The 20,169-nt window shown below is 38.5% G+C and overlaps 1 protein-coding gene across 1 annotated transcript; it reads right to left on the bottom strand.

Annotated features, from left to right (window-relative positions):
• Positions 1-3,796: 3,796 nt before the first annotated feature.
• Positions 3,797-4,682, bottom strand: LOC128862313 (uncharacterized). The gene has a single exon (XM_054100872.1). It carries the CDS (start codon positions 4,613-4,615, stop codon positions 3,869-3,871), a length of 747 nt encoding a protein of 248 aa, XP_053956847.1. The 5' UTR covers positions 4,616-4,682; the 3' UTR covers positions 3,797-3,868.
• Positions 4,683-20,169: the final 15,487 nt, after the last annotated feature.

The raw sequence follows: 20,169 nt of genomic DNA on the forward strand, positions 1-20,169 counted from the left end.
TAAAGTAGCAGCAACAGAACGATTATTTTCATAAAAAATTTGCACGATTTGCAATCGTTGCTCAAGTGTGTAGCGTTCCATGATGAAATGTATACGAATGAAGTTTACAAATGACAAGCGAAAAATAAAAAATATTGCGTCGTTCGCCCTCCCTATCGGAAAAAAGTTGAAGCGCACCTATTGAACAACCCTATATAACCATTTTACAAAAAAAAAAAACAAAAAAAAAATACAAAAAAACCGGAAAGTGGCATTGGGGAGTGCCAACAAATTCTACAGAAATTGAACAGAAAGTTCAACGATTTACAGAAGATTTTATGGCCTAAGCGATAATCTGGTAATTCTAAAAGTAATTGTAAACAGTGTACATAACTTATGAGGAGAGGGCAATTTTTCAACTCTACTGAATGCTTTTAGTAGGGCTAATCAAAAAGAAAGAGATAATACGAATGGCTGATCGGAGCGACAAAATCAACTTTCCATGCGAATATAGAACAACAATGCCGCAAAAACTGAGCGACAACTTCTGAGCTGTTCAAATGAGCTGTTCCAAGAACTGAAAATACAGCCATAATTAACAATTTACAATTTAAATATTTTTGCGCAATCAACAAGAAGATTGATTCTACTAGGAATATTTGGACGTCAAGTAGCGCCAAATCAGCCAGCTTACTATCTACCGGGCTTTATCAGTCTTAGACCTGGTCAGGAAGTTAACTGTTTACCCTACCTTTTCAAACTCTCAAGTTCTCGCTGATACTAAGCGTCAATACTTGCAGCTCAAGGTCGTATCTTGGTTTACAAGACCTTAAAATTGCTGACAAGTACCGTTGATATCTACATCCTGGGCTTCACCAAAAACCCAGTGTTTTGTGCTTCTATAAATTGGATAAAGTTACAAAAGGAATGGGTTTGATGATCAAAGAGATCGATTCGAGGTACGCAAGTACTCACATCTAATAATCAGCGCTTTTCCGATTCGCTTTGATTAGGGAACCAGTATGACTCGAATAACACTGCACGAATAACTGGACTGCCTTAAGTTCAGGAGGAAATCCCTTTCCAATAACACAAATCGTATTGCGGCAATTCAGGAGCAGAAAAAGAGGAAGAAAAAGAAAATGAGGCGGAAAAAGAAGAAAAAGAGGGGGAAAGTGGGCAAATAATAAGAAAAGGAAGAAATTCATTCGGATCGATTCCATACAAGGATGATAGAAGAAGGAGGTGAAGAACAGGGGGAACTTAGACAGCCGCGTCGCAAGGGACTCGGCAGCCGAATTCTGCCCGATCATTTCACATGTATTCACACACTTGTTGGAACAGTCATTGTTTAGATGGCATCGAAGCAACATGAACGGAGATGTGTTGATTTTTTTTGTATAGCTCTAATATAATCTCCGTTTTTTCGGAAAAACATTTCCTGTTACGTCAGCCCATCAGCTAATTCTGTCGAATTCGCTGGGAGCCGGATAACGGTCTGTTATTGGCCACACCATCTCAATTCTTTCATAAGGGATTGCGTACATTAAAGAATTTCGTCTTGCTGTCAAGCCCATTAGTACACAAAATCTTAATCCGAAGTCTTCAGCCTTCGCTCCACTACACCAGCATTCAGCACTTTTATCGCTAATTGAATACAACTTCGACCATTTACGTTGTTCTTAGTAAGGGAAACACCCGTCTGTAGTCCCAAGCAAATGGAAAATTATGCCTTAGAGAAAATTCCTTATGTAAGTGTATATTAAACAGGAGCCAACAAGTAAAGCCAATATGTTTTCATTAATGACTTAGGGATGTAGGGGCTTCACGTAAATATTCGTACATAATTTTGTGGGTGGAATACAGAAGTGTATGTAAGTCAGCTCTTTCTTAAGTCGACTTAAGCGGTTATTTTGGCCACATATACGCACATACCCACACGCATAAATGCATACACAGGCTTGAGTGTCGAATTGCCATATGCATACATTTATATTTCTTATTTTGGCCATTCATTTCGCCAACGGTTGTCGCTGATGTGAAGGTGTATTGACGGTTTTGTTGGTGCGTTCGGGCACAGTAAGTGAAATGCCAAAATCTTTCCTAAGTTGGTCACGTATTTAATGTTGCTTCAACACACTTCAACACGTGCGGCTTTCATGCCTTTCATCTTGACCGAAAATGACCGGAGCACGCATTATGTGGACTAAGTAGGTATGTGCGTCTGTGTAGGTGTATTTTGGAGGCTATTCGGCGGTTTACATTTGGCGGCTGACTATTTGGCTTATACTCATGCCAACTACAAGACAAGGCGTCAGGTTGCTAATGTACCACCTAAGAAGGCCCAGTGAGTAGCAACGTGTGAAACAAGCTGGCCAAAATCCAATTAAGGGCCAAGAAATGTTGCCGCAGATTTTATATATTACCTTGCTAAATATGCCTTGAACATTACAAGCCGTATTTGACTAATCTTCATCCAAACACACACACATATGCACAAGCAATTGTTCAAGCCATGCTTTAAGATTTAGCAAAGAAAAAGAAGAAGAAGAAAGATGTAGGATATGGCTATGCAGTTGTGTGGTTGTGAGACAAACTGGTTTGCATTTACTTACTTTTTAAATTCTTGTTATGCAAATTAATTCAGCACCTACTTTTGCTAATGTGATTTGTTCTTCCGTTTTGTCCTTGCTGTGCTTTTGTTGTCCCACATCCTTAATGCACTGCGAGGACATAAGGATGTGGTAAAGCCAATTCGAGCAAATGGCAATCGCAGCGTTCCCGTCACTTGCATGCAAATTTTCCCTACATTTAGCAGGGATTTTTCCATGGGCAAACATTTTAAAAGCACATTAGTTCATACAGTGTGTGGAATATGGGTTTCTGCGGCTCAAACTTTGCCATTCGCGACAACAAAGCATACTTACATCCAGCTGGCATTTGTTTTACTTAAACTTTTTCTACTCAAATGCTATTGCAATATTTTCAGGGAGAGCTTACCTGTCCTCTGATTACGTGGCGAGCACAAGCATGAGATCGTATGCGAAAAGAAGTACCCTTTAGAAAAATTTTAAAAGCTCTAAAAAAAGTTTAGCCTAAAATTATCATTGCTTGCATTCCACAACATCTATTAAATCTATTCGCAAACTTCACCAACTGCTTGTATGTGGCAGCTCGAAGTGTTCACGATTCGAAATTCGCCGAAATCTCAGTACTTGAAATCGCTAGGCAACCAATCGTCTATCAACACGCCTCGCAAATTCTATTCAATGTGTAGAACCCACCTAAGAAATTGCTCTTCTTAAAAGGCCAATTATGTATGAGTGCATGTATGTAAGCGTGTTGAACATGTCATGGAAAAAGTTCATGGAAAGGAACTCCGTTCGCATTCCTAGCGTATGCAAATGTGGCAGAACTTGCTGCTGCTTATCCACATATACGCACGCACACCTACATACACACATTTGAACATGAATGAAGGCAGTGAGCTGATTTGCGAGTGTTTGTATGGCGCCCAAGAAATTACTTAGATGCTCATCCATTTGCAACTGCTTTATTCCAATTTTTTCCTAGCTTATAGACTTCCTGGACACATTCAAAAGTGTGTCCTTTCTTCCGAAGAAGCGAGCACAGCAAAAAGTGCTTGATTTTGCGGGGGCTCCTTATTTTTCAATTTGCGTGTTTTCGTTTCAGCTGAGTGTAATGTTTACAAATCGTTTTTAAAGTAATAAATATATTTTGCTTCAGTACGGCGTAGAATTTGCCTTCTCCAAGAAAATTTGCGAAATAAAGAAATCATTGATTGCACTATTTTATGGAAGTTTATTTTTTAATTTAAACAAAATTGTACTAACACTGCACTTAAGTCTCCCTTCAATGCTTTGACACACTACCAGGTGGTGTAGCGCGAGGCGAATAGGAAACTCTGTGGCTGTGGTTGCACCTTGGCTGGCATCGCACGACGCAACTTCACCAGACGCGCTGGGATGGGCGCGTCAGCAGGTGTATGGCGTTTACCTTGTGGGAAGCGCTGGAAAACCAAACGCGCTGGCTGCTCCGCCTCAGAGTCCGGCGCGTCAAAAGAGTTGCTAACCGCAATGACAGAACCGTCATCAGCAACCGCGACGAGAATATCCTCTTCTTCAGCGGGTGCCTCTACTTCATTCTGTGGCTGATCTACAACATCCGATTGCGGTACAGTTGGCTGTTGCTCTTCAACTGTGGCCTCCTCCTCCGTGGCACTTTCCACAGGCGGCAAGTAAGTGTTGTCTGGTGGACCATATGTAGCGTCTGGTACGCCAGGTGAGGCAGGCGCTTCGGTTGGTGGTCCGTAGGTGCTGTGTGGCACAGGCGGGCCATAAGTAGCAGCAGGCTGTGGTGGCGGACCATAGGTGTTATCCGGTGGCAAGTAGGTCACCTCCGGCTTCACAGTTGATGAGGGCAAGTCAAATGGAATTTCAGGCGTTACGCCTGCGGCAGGATAACCAGTTGGTGCGGGCGCGGGTGCTGCCTGTTGGCGTGCAAGGAAACGTACACGGGCGCCACTTGGACGGCGTGCAGCAGAGCGGAGACGCGTTGGCACCTCGGCTACGCACAATGCAGCTAGCAATAGTAAACCGATGGCTGGCTTGAACATTGTGAACTGTTTTCAATTGCTTTTGTACCAAACTGAACTTCCTGTGGTTGTGTTCTAAGTTTCTACCGCGGTGTTGCTGCAGTGTCTGTTGTTCCGAAATAATTCGATTTTAGCTTTTATAACAGCAGCAAACTGAATTTCGAATTCTCGAACTATTCACAGCTTAAGGAGGAGGGGTGCGTGGAGTGGCGCTTTCGGTCTGCTTGAGGTTATCAAATCATACTTTAATGGCTTGTTGACTCGATTACTCGTTTTGTGCCCGAATCATTATTTGTAGGATATGAATATATTTTTGCATTAATTTTTTTGTATTTTCGGCCTCTGCTGCTACGTTTAATGCCATTTACGTGACGTATTTCCAAATCAATTATGTATGCTGTTTCACACTCGTAATGTTATTATTCACACAGAAGCGCCGAGTCGACCGACGAGCTGACTTTACTCTTTTTTATTTTTCCTCCGGCTTCTTTGTAGTGCTTTGCAATTTGTTCACCCTTATCAACGATCGTATTTGGTATGCTCCCTGGGTAATTGTCATATTAGCGCATAATCATCAGTGTGAGCATAATTAATTCAGCTATTTACCTTCTAGATCGGCGCTTGTTTAACTTAATGGGCATAAGTTTGTTTATAAAAATACCTAAAGCCAGCTAAGCTGTTTACAAAAAAGAAAAAAGAAACAAGGAAGAAACAAAAACCCAAAAAAATAAATCGCGAAGAAAAAAATAAAATGCATATTTGAAATACTTATGAAACAAAACCGTAGCAGTTTAAGCGCGCATTCGAGTGCTCAGGGGCGCGGTTGTGATGTTGAACTCATCAAGGCAAATGCATGGTGTAAACAGTAATTGACTGCTTCTGTACGGGTGAGCATATACAGGGTGGTCCATATAATAGTGTTTTTTTTAATCACATGATATTTTGGCAGCTCTTTTCCACTGAAACCCCCATAGCTGAAAGTCAACATCGTATCTTCCCAGAATGAAATGAAATACTTTAGACTTGAACAACTTTGGGAAGTATTGAAAATTTATCTGACCGATCAATATTGTGTAGCCCAAACAGTGCTTTTATTGTCAATAAGTGAAAATAATTTTTTCGAACGAAGCCTATTTGCAACTCGGCGGCTAAGCTAACAAACAAAACTGCCACATCTCGGGATGCGAAAACCAGCCCGTCATATTCGAGAAGCCAATGCATCCACAGAGAGTGACAGTTTGGTATGGATTTTGGACCGTTGGCATCAATGGCTCATTTTTCTTTAAAACGGTGGTTCACTGCATGAGCCACCCTGTATATTCCCACACGTGCTTAATTGCTGAAAAAATTATTAGTAAATAATATTTTTTATTTTGTGTATTTCTTACTTCCCTGTGCATCCTGTGAAAACAAGTTTTACAGGGTGATTCAATAAGATCGCAGATTTTCTCTTATATATAATATAAAACCTAACAAACTTTTTAAAAATGATTTCATTTATTTATTTCATCTTATAAAAATAATCTCACTTTAACTATTAAATTACATTTAAAACTATGGCATTTCTGTATGAAACGCACTAATCCTCTCACAATACGGGGTACGCATATCAAATTTTTCCATGACTTTTTGGCACAATTCGGCTGTACATTGTTTATAACGCGCACGATTTCTTTCCTCAGCTCCGAAGTCGTCTCGGGTGTTTTGAGATGGACCATATGAAAGAAAGAAGTCCAATGGATTCAAATCGCAAGATCTCAGCGCTCATAAACATCGGTGATTCGTGAGATAATGCGTTCTAGCAGCTTTGCTTGTAATAGGCCCTTTGTTTCGTGCGCTATGTGGCACGTAGCACCGTCTGCTGAACCCGCTTGTTGTCACTGTCACTGTCTTCTAATTTAGACCATAACAAGTTTGTTTATAAGGCGTTTTTCAATAGGTGCGCTTCAACTTTTTTCCGATAGGGAGGGCGAACGACGCAATATTTTTTATTTTTCGCTTGTCATTTGTAAACTTCATTAGTATACATTTCATCATGGAACGCTACACACTTAGCAACGATTGCAAATCGTGCAAATTTTTTATGAAAATAATCGTTCTGTTGCTGCTACTTTAAATCCAAATAATTCCAAAAAATCATCTTCAGTGATGAAGCTCACTTTTGGCTCAATGGCTTTGTCAAGAAGCAAAATATGCGTTACTGGGCAGAAAGCAATCCACACGTGATTCATGAGGCACCGTTGCATCCCAAAAAAATCACTGTTTGGTGCGGCTTACATGCCGGCGGCGTAATTGGCCCATATTTTTTCGTTGACGAGAACGATCGCCACGTTACTGTGAATGGAAATGGATACCGCGACATGATAAACGATTATTTTTGTTGAAGAGTAAGTTCGATGAGCGCATTATTTCCAGAAATGGACCGGTCGAATGTCCGCCGCGCTCGTGTGATTTGACGCCTCTAGACTATTTTCTTTGGGGTTATGTGAAGTCATTGGTCTACAGTAACAAGCCGGCGATGATTTGTGAGCTCAGAGCCAATATTGAACGCGAAATTGCACGCGGAGGTCATGCAAAAGAAATCGAATTTCATACTTAAATGTATATGTTCAAACTCGATAATAAAAACAAATTTAGTTAAAAAAGTCAAACCGTTTGTGTTTTATTCAAAAAAAAAGTTGAAGCGCTCTTACTGAAAAACGCTTTACCTCACGATGAGGTCGTAACAGCATTACCGGCATTATTTTCGAAATGGTACGGTCCGATGACTTTGCCAGCTCAAAAGCTTTGAATTATTGATATGTGGATTTTCAGTATTTCAAATGAAGTAGTCTTTCTTGGTAGCGAAAAAATCACGAAACGCATTGTTCAACTGAGGACCAAGTCCAGTTCCAATCGTATGAAAATGAAAAAAATAAAAATCTACATCGCTCTTGAATCAGCCTTTAGTTTTCAATGCAGCAAAGTGTATCACTCAGTTATTCATAATAATTTCAATGAAAAAACAGAAGCGAGTGCTCTCCCTTAGACTGCCCTCTTCAACTCGGCGTTACAATATCTCATAAAGAAGTCATGAGGAGTGAAAGTAGGAGTGGAAATAAGGCAGCTTAATCCGTTATCTAGCTGAAGGGGGATTTCCCACTCTACTCCATTAGTCGCCTCCTGTTGAAGGAGTTGTGTTCTAAGTCAGTTCTTAATTGAATGGGAAGAAGGTGATGTGTTGGGCATTCTTAGAATGGTGTTATGGCATATTTCAGAGCAGAATGCAATGCGTGTTTTTGCGTGTTTACGCAGCGACACTAATCCCTCATCACAGCACTGTTTGAGCAGTTTGCAGTTTGGGAAGAAAGCATAATCGAGACAAACTGCTTGGAAAATGCAGTAAATCAAGCTGTGAACTGTCAAGCCGTCACATGAGGACCGGTATAAAGCTTATCAAAGGTGTGTGACGAAGAAATGAATGATTTTTAGTTTCATGAGAAAGATGTAAAATGTCAAGCTGCTCGCGAAACTAGATTTTTTGAAAGAAATGGCAAGCCAGCAATTATTGCAATGTTGAAAACCCATATCGAGCACAAAAATCGTAGCGTGCGCTTTGAAGTACTCAGGGAATCTACGTGCAAGGAGGGCGTACCTTAGTCACGGGTATGTTGTCCATACGACTTATATTCTCATTTTCCTTACACCCGTATTTTTTATTTCAGCATCATTTTCCGGCTTATTACTTTACTTCCTGCCTACTCATACTTTTGTGTGTACATATTTTCTTATTATTTCGCTTTAGGTTAAGTATTTAAGGGCGCAAAAATTAATATGAGCTAACAATGGCCGTTGCCCCTCTCTAGTTACTCTTTTTCCATTGGTGTTGTTGATTGCTATTATGGTTGTTATTTGTGCAATTATTGCCCACATGTAAATTCAAAATTAGTACATTCTTGTGTTCTCTATAAATACCATACTTTTTTGCTGTGAGTTTGCATGGGAATTTTTTTGGGTTACCTCGAAAAGTGTAAGAAAATCAAAAGTTCCCATTAACTATTGTCAGAAACATCAATTCAGGTACAATACAAATAAATTCTACCCCAAAAAAAGCATTTAGTGAGCTGCATGACTCGTAAAATTTCATAAAATATTTATCGTTGGTAAACCCAATAAACAAAAAAGTAAGTTTGTTTAAAGTTGTGCCCGTTTTTGAAATCACAGATTTACAAATATTTAATGATTTGTTTTTACCCAAGAACCAGAGCACCTATCTGCTGCATAAAATAGTACTTGAGTTAAAAAATCGACATGATTTTTTCTTTCTTTTCGAGATATCGCCAAAAAACGGTTTTAGCTTAAAATCATCAAAATATTAAAATTTTTGATAGACTTTCGTTTTTTTTACATATTTTTTAAACTAACACATTTCGAAAAATATTAAGTTATATGTAAGTGAAAAAAATTAAAATAAACAAATATAAAAGTTATCCCCATGGCAATAAAAGTACTCATTTTGCATTTGGCAGTTCAACAAGCGACCAACTCAAAATCGGGTTTTCCAAGATCATTCGTTGTTGCTATCATTAAGCTTAATCGCCCGATTTGCAGGCTTAAATTCAGTTTAAAAAATACACCGCAGCTTAACTAGCACTGGAAAACTGGCCCTTAGTCCATAGCGTGGTGAAAAGCTCTCCGCTGTTGCAAGAAAGCAAATAGTTAAAATTCTACAATTTATGCGATGACGTCTTTACAGCTCTATCTTTTCTTCTTCTTCTTGATTGGTGCGATAACCGCTTACGCGATTTTGGCCGAGTTTACAAATCCGTTTTTTTCTCGTGCTAACCGGCGTCAGTCGGACACACCAAGTGAAGCCAAGAAGAGCGCTCCTCCACCTGATATTTCCAACGTAGAGGAGGCCTTTCTTTTCCTCTGCTACCACCAGCTGGAATCATATTGAATACTTTCAGAGCCGGAGCCGTCGTGTGCATTCGGACGACATGACCTAGCCAACGTAAAGCTCATACACCTCATTGTTCCATCGCTTACGATACTCGCTTTCACCAACGTGTAAAGGTACAAAAATCTTCCGGATAATCTTTCTCGCAAACACTCCAAGGGACGCCTCATCGGATTTTGTCACCGTCCAAGCTTCTGCGTCGTACGTTACGATGGACATGATGATACCCCTATAAAGTGTAAGTTTTGGTCGTCCAGAGAGGGCTTTACTACTCAATTGGCTACTTAGTCCAAAGTAGCACTTATTGGCACGAGAGATTTTAAGCCTGACATTGCTATCGGTGTTAATGCTGTCAATAGATGTCGCCAGTAGTGTGTCGATTCTAACATAACCTAAACGTCGTAAATCAAGCTTAGACATACCTATAGTAAACAAATTGCTTCGACATATTAGTGATTTTGTTTTGGTTTTGTGAAAATGTCTGATTTTGTGCCGAATAATCGTCATTTGCGGGGAGTGTTGACTTCCTCTTTCATTCTACATTCTACAAAAAGTTTATGGAGCTGCTGCTTTAAGTGAAACAACGTGCCGAGATTGGTTCCGTCCGCGTGAAGGTAGGCCAAAAACCTTCGAAGACGCTGAATTGGAGGCATTGCTCAATGAGGTTCTATGTCAAATGCAAGAAGCGCTTGCTTTAGTATTAGGAGTTACCCGCCAATCCATTTCCAAACGATTACATGCTTTGGGAATGATTCAGAAACAGGTGACTTCGGTTCCTTATGAGTTAAAACCAAGGAATGTTGAACGTTGTTTTTTCGCCTGTGAACAACTGCTCCGGCGGCAAAAAAGGAAGGGTTTTCTTAATCGCATCGTGACGGGTGATGAAACATGGATTCATTACAGCAATCCAAAGAAAAGAAAGTCATGGGGACTGCCCGGTCATGCTTCTACGTCATCGCCTCGCCCAGATATTCACGCTGCGAAGGTTATGCTATTTATTTGGTGGGACCAAGTCGGTGTTATTTACTTCGAACTATTAAAACCGAGCGAAACCATCACTGGGGATCGGAATCGACTTTAATTGATGCGATTGAGCTGAGCACTGTGCAAGAAGCGGCCGCAATACGCGGGGAGGCATGAAAAAGAGAATCTACAGCATAACAACGCTCAGCCTCACGTTGCCAAACCCGTTAAAACCTACCTGGAAACACTGAAATGGGAAATCCTACCCCACCCGCCATATTCCCCAGATATTCATATGAGGACATCAAAAAATGGCTTGATCCGTGGATAGCCTCAAGAGATGAACAGTTTTACCGCGACGGTATACGAGATCTACCAGAGAGATAGGAAAAAGTACTAGCCAGCGATGGGCAATACTTTCAATGATTCACTTGTAACCATTTTTTTCAGAATAAAGTTGTATTCTCCTCAAAAATACAGCGAGAACTTAGTTGCGCACCTAATATCGAAAATTCGACTTGCATAAGAAATGTTTGCCGCATAACTTTTACTTTCGCACGGTGTTACATAGATATTTATAGAAAAAAAAAATCACAGATACAAAACTTGCCCTAAACAGCCATGTATGTTTGTCTAATTTAGCCCCCATCTTATCACACTCTTATATTTGGGCTTACGTGGATGTGTAGGAGTGTGTGCCCATTAATTTGCCTCTTTGTGATTTGCTGTCCGAAAACGTGTTGTTATTGTTTTAATGCTGCCTTAGTTTTTCTGCGCTTTGATTTACCACACAACCTACTGATTTTGATCGTAATTTTTGGGTCTTAGGCATAAGAAAAGGGTCATTTGGTGCCGTAATAACAAAGTCTCAGACAAACTTAATTTAATGCCAAAAAATAGTACGACAACTGACAGCAAAAAGCAAATGCAAATACTTGATATTGCAAGTACATATGTTGTTTGATGTTCCACTGAGAAAAAATACTCCCTAAAAGATGGGTTTGTTTTCATTATTTTCATTTATACTCGCTGAGAGTGGATTACACTCTACAGTTTAATTGGCAACCATTTTTCTTGCCATGTATAGTATCCAGTTTGGGTAATACAAATGTCTACAACGACAAGCCATAAGTCATGCAAACAGCCTCATGTGTATGAGTGTCTGTATGTGTGTATGAGGGAATAAGTTTACCATAGTCCATTCATTTGTCACACGATTTTCACAGCTATGTGAGAGACCACTCATTTAAAAGGATGTGGCGCATAAAATTTATTACATTCTTAAGCACACACATACATATACATATATATCTGTTCAAATGGGTGTATGCACGTACAAATAGGAGACATGTGTGGGAGCTCTCCTGGCCAAGCAAAAGCGTGTTAGTAATGAATGAAAGGGTGTTTGTTGCTGGTCGACATGGCCCATTCTTGTACTTATTTTATGCTTATTTCATGCTTTGGTTGAACTAACAGCTAACAGCGATTCTCCATTGTAGTCCCTGTTTTTTTGTTTTTGTTGTTTTTGTGAAGGAAACTGCTGGTGTTGCTCTATGGCGTTGCATATTGCTTTTTTCCATTTATGTAGTAATGCTGTTATTATTGTTGTAATACTGCCGCCTTTTTGCTCGTTCAACAGTGTGTTTGTTGTGCGCTTTGTTGTTGTTTTACTACTGCTGCTAATGTGTGCGGACATCGACAATCTGAGCTTCGCTTGCGCATACGTGCGCGTGTGTGTGCGCCTGCTTTGTTGTTGTAATGTAATTTACGTTGACTGTTTTGAATAAACCAAGCATGTAATGAAGTTGGCTGCTTTCATTTATCCCAATGTCACACACCGCTCGCCGTCTGCCACACAAGAGCGCATCTAACCTCAGGCACATGCATACTATACATACACTCAAACATATTTACTCGCGCGAGTGTATGTGTTCATATACGCTGCCTGGCATATGCGCGTACTTATGAAATTTTCGGTGTGCAAGACCTTCGCTTATGGCATGTTTGGCTCTTTTACTTTATTGTTAATGTTGCGTTAATTTGTTGTTGTTGCTATTGTAGTCAATATTGGTGCTTTTGTTGTTAGTGTTGTTTGCTGCTTTTTCTCTCTATATGTCCATGACTGAAGCGGTGTCAAATAGTTGCAGATGTTGCGTCCATGCGACGAGCAGCACAATCAAGTAAATATTTCAGTGGTTTTGGAGGGGCAACTTGCAACGCATACAAATATAAATTCATATAAATACTAGTTGCATACTAACCATTTCGTAGCTGCGACTTTCTCAGCTAAATTTGGTTTTCAAAAGGATAAAGTGAATTTTGTGCGTCGATTCATCAGAATGGATGAAACTTGGGTCTATCAATATGATCCTAAATCAAGACAGGAGGTTGAAGTATCGTGGAATCTGGTTCTTCGGCTCCGAAACGAGTTCATGTCCAAAAATCGGCCAACAAGGTGTTGCATCAGTTTTTTGGGATGCGAAAGGAATTTTATTTGTGGATTGCAAGTAACTGGTGAAACAATAAATTCTGAACATCCCCAGTTGAAGGGGAAAATACCCATATGGCATAGACAAAATTTTGTTTATCAGGACAATGCAGCCATTTTGACACCGGCTAAAATCCATGAATGTTGGAGCATGCACCGTATTCACCCTAGCGACTTCCATCCGTTTCCAGACTTAAAAAAATTCATGTGGGAAAAGCGTTTTTCCAGTTTTTCGATGTTCAGGGAGACTATAATAAAATGTATTTCAAACCATAAAATTGTTTTTTTTTCTTATCGAACCGCAAAGCTTATTCAACAACCTAGTAGTTGTTTCAGATTTAAATAATCAAACTTGAAGTTTTCGAGAGTATTTAGTAAGGAAGCTTTGGATAGCGGAAGTTGTGGCAATCAATGGCCTTGCCGGGAAACTGGTCCCAAAGAGGACTAGTGCCACGCTGTTCTGGTAATACTCCAGCGTCTTACTACAGCACACCTATGTGTTTGTGTGTGCCTTAAGTGAGGTTTAAATAAAGTGCAACTGCCCGTTGCGTGCCTCCTTTACCTGCTGCCATTACCCCGCTTGCCTGACTCGGACTGGTTCACTCGACTTGTTTGCGTCTCACTGATGCACGCCGCTATTTATTTCGTTTGGCTCTTTGTATACACGCATAACCATGTAAGTTCATAAGCATAACTGCGTGTGTGTGCAATATTACTAAATTTAACGATCCGCTTGTACATTCGCCATACCTTTCCACTTGGTGTGTGTATGTGTGAGTTGTGTGTGTGTGCCTGCTCTTGCCCAACACAGCTGTTCGCCTTCAGTTCATCTACACGTTTGTGCATTATATGGATTGTTCTCTTAATTTTTGACATCACACCAACTAATACATGCACACATAGGTAGTTAAAAAAGGCACACACATTGAATCACTTCAGTTTGTTGTTTTTATTCCAGTTTATTACTTTCTTTGTTGTCGTTATAGTTTTAACTGCTGCTGCATTTGTTATTTTCTTTTTGATGCCATTATTGTCTATTAGCACAACTGTTAAGCAATTTCTAATAGCTGCTACTAAATCTTTGTTGAATGTTGTTGAGAGCAACACAAAAAGTTGGAGTTGGGCGCGATGTGTGGCAAGTTTGAGCTTGCCAAAATCCTGTTAACACGAGCCGTGCCACTTGTGCTGCTTTACGGTTTCTGTCAGCTGTTTGCTTCTCAAAAACTGAATAGAAATTAATAGTTAATAGTTCGTTAGTGATAAGTGGCAAACAGCCAGTGGAGGTACTCAACTAAGAAGCCTCCAATGGTAGGCTTGCGGTCAATCACAAAAGGTTACATCAGAGATTAAAATGCATTATGACCCAATATTAATAGTAATAGTTAAATTAACTAAATTAAGTTAAGTTCTTCTACTAAAAAAAGTCTAGGTTTTATGTTGAAACTGGAAAAAATATTAAAAACAAATTTTCAAATTTAGATTTTTGAAAAACTTGCCAGTTTTGGTTCAAAGCGAATATTTTCCTAAAAATTTAATATTTTTGAATTCCGGAAAAATGTTACTTTAATATTTTCCATTGGAAGTTAATACCTAAAAAGTCTCGGATAGGAGCTTCACTAAATTCGTTAAACATATAAAAGTCAATTTTAGGTGAATCGAATCCATTTTTGAATTATTTAGCACGCAAATTGAGTTATGCGTCTTCCGGGTCCTACAACGGTTGTTGGTTGAACATCGACAAATCTTGTACGTTTTTATTTGTTTTTATGTTATTACCAAACTTTTTTTTAGTCGGAAAAATTCATTATAAATTTTGGCGGAGGAGTTCTGTCCACAGGTAGCGATAGACCCCGAACCTTCTTTCAGTGCGCAAAGCTCACACAAGTTGACTATGGTGGCCGAATAATAGTCTTTAGGTTACAGTGTGGCTCAAAACCAAAATGCTCAATTTCCAAACATTTTCTTTATCAATTCAACATCATATGGAAAATATGTCTATGTTTCAAATAGTCAAATCAAACTCTTTTTCATTAATATACCCGAGTGTCTGCTACTGAAGTTGAGTCGGTCTGTGCATGGCTACCATTCGTGTTCGAAATCCACTGTGGGCATAAAACATTAAATGGCGAAAATGTTGTTTCTATTAGCGGTTACACCCCATTTGCTAATGGTAAGGCTTCGACTAAAATTCTACCATGTCAAGGTTCTTCTTCTTCCTAATTTTTCGCGATTTTGGCCGAGTTTAACAAAGCGCGTCAGTCGTTTTTTTTTCTCGTGTTAAACGGCGCCAGTCGGACACATCAAGTGAAGCCAAGTCCTTATCCACCTGATCTTTCCAACGTAGAGGAGGCCTTTCTCTTCCTCTGCCACCACCAGCGTGCGACATGACTCAGCGAACGAAGCCGCTGAATCTTTATTCGGTGCGCTATGTCTATGTCGTTGTAAAGCTCATACAGCTCATTATTCCACCGCCTATGATATTCAGCGTCCCCAACGTGCAAAGATGTAAAAAACTTCCGTAGAATCTTTCTCTCAAACACTCCAATGGACGCCCCACCGGATATTGTCATCATTCAAGCTTCTGCGGCATGATGAGAGCCTTATAGAGTGAAAAGGTTAGCTCCTCAAAAACTGTCTGCCATTCGGAGTCGGTGGGGAGCTGCACTTCATACCACTTCACTTGAAGTACAACGCACCTTTAATTGGATGTGAGAATTTTATGATTCAGATGGAAAAACAGTACCATATTTTTGCGTATGGAGATTGATGCACTGGATCAACGATTTATTTATTTAATTTAAAAAACTGACAAAAATTTCAATTAGTTTATTAAATACTCTAAATGGGCAGAAAAAGATTTTTTAATTAAATGAGAAAATCACTTAAAAGCCAGGAAATACAAATAGCTCACAAATCAAATTTCAATTTACTAACATTGTTGCAAAAAAAGAAATAAGTATTCGCATTCCCCAAACGATTAAATGTGGGACTATTTATTATAAGTAGTTGCAGAATTTAAACAACAAAAACCTCGTTTAGTAAATTTAAATGCATGAAAGTTCGTAGAAATGTTGGCCGAAAGCATGCAAATGAAAAGGCAGGCAGAAATCAATTAAAAATCCCTGTGCCTGCGGTTTAAATGCGCGAAACAATTTTCGCTGACATTACTTTAAATTAAATCAAAAGGCAACAACAAAGTGTCAGTAGGTATAATAAAAAATAAAATGTGAAATCACAACTGAAAGCTGCTGACCGCAAGACAACAATGACGCGCGTGCAACATTTGACAGTGAAATAGCACTGCAAATTAAATATTTCATTGAAAAAATGATCAACAAAATTACAAAAAAAAAATAAAAAAAATCATTAAAAATATTCGTAGAACAGCACAAAAAGGCGCATCAATAACAAATTAATACCATTGGGAATGGCAACAAAAACAAAGCAAAAAAGGATCAAAATAAAAATTTAAAATATGTGAGAAAGTAGAAGAAAGTATTGAGTTTTCAGCGGAATATTTTTTTAAATGTTTCCATGTTATCTCTTAATTAGACACAATTCATGATGCGGGAGAAAAAGTAGTGGTGTTTTTTAGTTTAAATTAGTAGATACCGGAGGAAAATTATGTGAAAAATCATAGCAAAATTAACACGTTCCCTGTCCCAATACAAAAATGCAAAATTGACCGACAAGTCCAATTAGGTTTTTTGAAAAATTTGTTTTTTTGTAGTCATTGGATAGCTTTAGTAATAATAATAACTAAAAAAAAACGGATGTAGGGTATTTCTACCTGAAACACATATGGTCCATGAGCGTAGAGGGACATTTTTGCTTCCGCATGTTCATGAAACACATGTGGTTCAGGGAACTTTTTCTATGCTGACACTCATATGGCTCAGGAACGTATCAGTGCTTATCAGGCGCACGTTTCCTGAACCATATGTGGCTCAGCGGACAGGGAACGTGTTAAAGCTCTTATTAATGTATATACTTATAAAATATATTCTATTATGTGCTACAGGATATTATAGCACATATTTGTGGAGTCAGTAAGAATTTCGGTTCATTTGTCTAAATAAGTAAGAAAATTTCTTCGTGGTCCTAGTCGTTGATGAGACAACTGTAGCGAGTCTCGCACCAAATGCGAAAATTTTTACTTAGTACTTACCAGAGAACTACACCGGTTGAGTATAAAACATTCATAAGCTTCGCTTGAACAAAAAAACAGGCCTTTGCGTTCAAACGATCGAACTTGTTCAAATAAGTTATTGTCATTGTTTATTTCAGCTCAATCAAATCATGTGCTGCGTTTTAGCTCTCCGATGTTATCACCAATCGTCTTCATAGCAGCCGTTTCGGGTATTTGCTCGTTCGGCTGTACATTCATTTTTTTGAGCAAGAATAAAAGGGCTATAGAGCCAAATGAGCCGGTTTGAACACGTATGATCCCGCATGAGTTTTTGCATGTAACGATAGCAAAGTAAAAGCAAAATTTTAAAGCAAAAACACTATATTTTCATATTTGTTTTTTTCTTAAAACTTATAATAATCGTTTGACATTATTTTACAACGGCTGAAACCAACTAATCCTTTCAAATACGAAACGCAATTTACAGCGTACATTGTACGCCAACGCTCGTTTGACCGAACATGTGCTATTTACAATAATGACAATTACTTCTTTGAACACGTTTGATCGTTTGAACGCAAAGGCCGATGCTAATTTCATTCAATGCTGCTTTTTGTTCAATGATTAGATTTGAGCCGAAGACATTAGATCATGCGTGTTGACTGAGCTGAACTACGCGTTCGCCTGCATGAGCTGACTGCACTTGACCAAATATTTTGGTTCAATTGACTGAATGTGAGCAAGAAATTTAGCGTATGAACAACTCAAGAAAACAGTGAGCCATGCAGGTCTCTGGTACTTACCCGGTTATGCGCCTTTGCATGACAGTTTACTTGGAAAGATAATCGAACAGTAATACATTTCGGAAGTTCTATACTACGTCTACATTTCAAAATAATATTTCAGTTTTTAATTTTGGATCTACGTATTTTGCTGTAAAATATATCCCTACTCTTTTCCCCAAATATTAAAATTTTAATTGAAAAATATCTCAAAACTGGAAATAACCACAATAAGTTGCACCGAAGCATGCAAACGTAGTACATATTTGTAGATCTGTGAACAATTTGCTGACAACAACAAAAAAAAAATAGAAATTTAACTATTCTTTATAATTTTTAATACAGTTATACTTGCAGCGCTCGCATTAAAAACAATTTTAAATGGTGCTGAAATGTTTTTCAGTCGGTGGCAATTAATAACTCCATAATAATTGATACTTTTTGTCAACAGCGGGCGATGTGTGTAGCTCCGTGCATGCATACACATTTTATATAATATATGCAGAATGCACATACGTATGCGTAAGTCGCTATGAGTGTGCACATATTTGGAAACATATGGAGCAAATAAATTACCTCTGCAACTTGATGGACGTGGATATTGAATGAAAAAAATGGAAAATCACAATGGGTTTTTGTGCTGTTTTTTGTCTCCGTTCAACTGCACTACTTCATTCAATTTAAAATTTAAATGTTTGCGCGAGAAAATATGAAACTTTGCAGTATTGGAATGCAATTTAAAACTATTTATATTATACAAATACATACATTTTAAGGCATTAAGTAGCGAATTAGGCAAAAATTACGAATGTGAAGTTTGTTACGTATACGCCAGGCTGGCTGCCGCTACCAGCCGTGGACAACAATAGGAGGTGAGATTGAGGTTGCTGCCACAACTAATACGATACAAATTAGGTTTCAAAATATTTTAATTAGCAGTAAAACGTGCAATATTTTATTGAAATAAATTATAATTTCATAACAACCGTCAAGGGAGAGTCAGGTCGTAGTGCGGATGAAGAGGTCGGTGGGTGGGCAGCGCGTGTGTATGGCTATTAATAGTTAAAAGCTTAAATGTTTCCAATAGGTGTCAAAATCTGGTGGTTGCTGCTGTTTTTAGTAGTTATTGTTATTGGCGAGATTTATTCGTGGCCAAGTGTCTGGGTCATGCAGATGCAGTCGCGTTCATTTTAAGCCCATTTGACTTTTAGAGTTTTGCACATAAATAAAAATCAACGAAAATGTATTTAAATGCGCTTTAATATACGGTTTAATTTAATGTATTTACTTAGCACTATTATGCCACAAATAAAAATAAGAAATGCGGCAGAGTAAATAAAAAATAAAAAATAATGGAATCAAATTAATTATTGTCAAATGCGTGAAAGCGAAAAGCTTATCAAAGAGTATACGTCGCACAGATATTATTAACCGGCCATAATTTATATACATACCACAACAATAATACAATTTATTGAGATTGCCGAGTTTATTATTATTGATTTGACATTTGAGCTCGTTTTTTTCTTAGTTTTTTGTAAGCAGCTGTGTCAACTTGAGTGGCATGTAACCGGTGTTAAATGTCAAATTTGTTTGGGTATTGTGGCTTTACTGCCGAATACTACAACACTTGGGCGTTTTGTTGTCTCTTTCGCCCTGTCAGTATTAAATGAAAATTGACAACTGTTTATTAAGTAATTAATGAGTCTATTTGTATTTACAAAGGTAGGTATGTGTGTTGGAAAATATGTTCATAAATAGACTAATTAATTGCCATTGCAAGCGAGTGGAGTGATCAGTGGTTATCATTGGCTGGTCGCCCTCCTGTGGGCATGAAATATTGAATAACATAAATTGTTTTTTCTAACAGCTTCGAGTACATTTCAGTCAGCAAAAACTCTCTACCATTTCAGGGCATCAAACACACATTAACGGGCACACCGAGAATAGGAGGCGAAGCCGCCAAAAATGTATAGCAAAGCAAATATACTTATATGTACATACATACATAGATATATATATATATATATGTATATATATACATCTTTGCTTACACGACTTGAAACGTCTTGTATGGCACGCTTAATATTCAATTTAGTTATTCGCGTATGGAGCACGTGACAGCTGAGCGCGTAAGGCGGCTTGTTAGGCTGATTGATGAAAGGACAAACTAGTTGACGTTCAACGAACTATGCTGATTTTCAAACCAAAACGATCCCGGTATACTTGCAAAATATGTGTAAAAGGAAAGAAGATAATTAAAAGACATTTTTT

The sequence above is a fragment of the Anastrepha ludens genome, chromosome 4 (genome assembly GCF_028408465.1).
Source record: "Anastrepha ludens isolate Willacy chromosome 4, idAnaLude1.1, whole genome shotgun sequence".
NCBI lineage: Eukaryota > Metazoa > Arthropoda > Insecta > Diptera > Tephritidae > Anastrepha > Anastrepha ludens.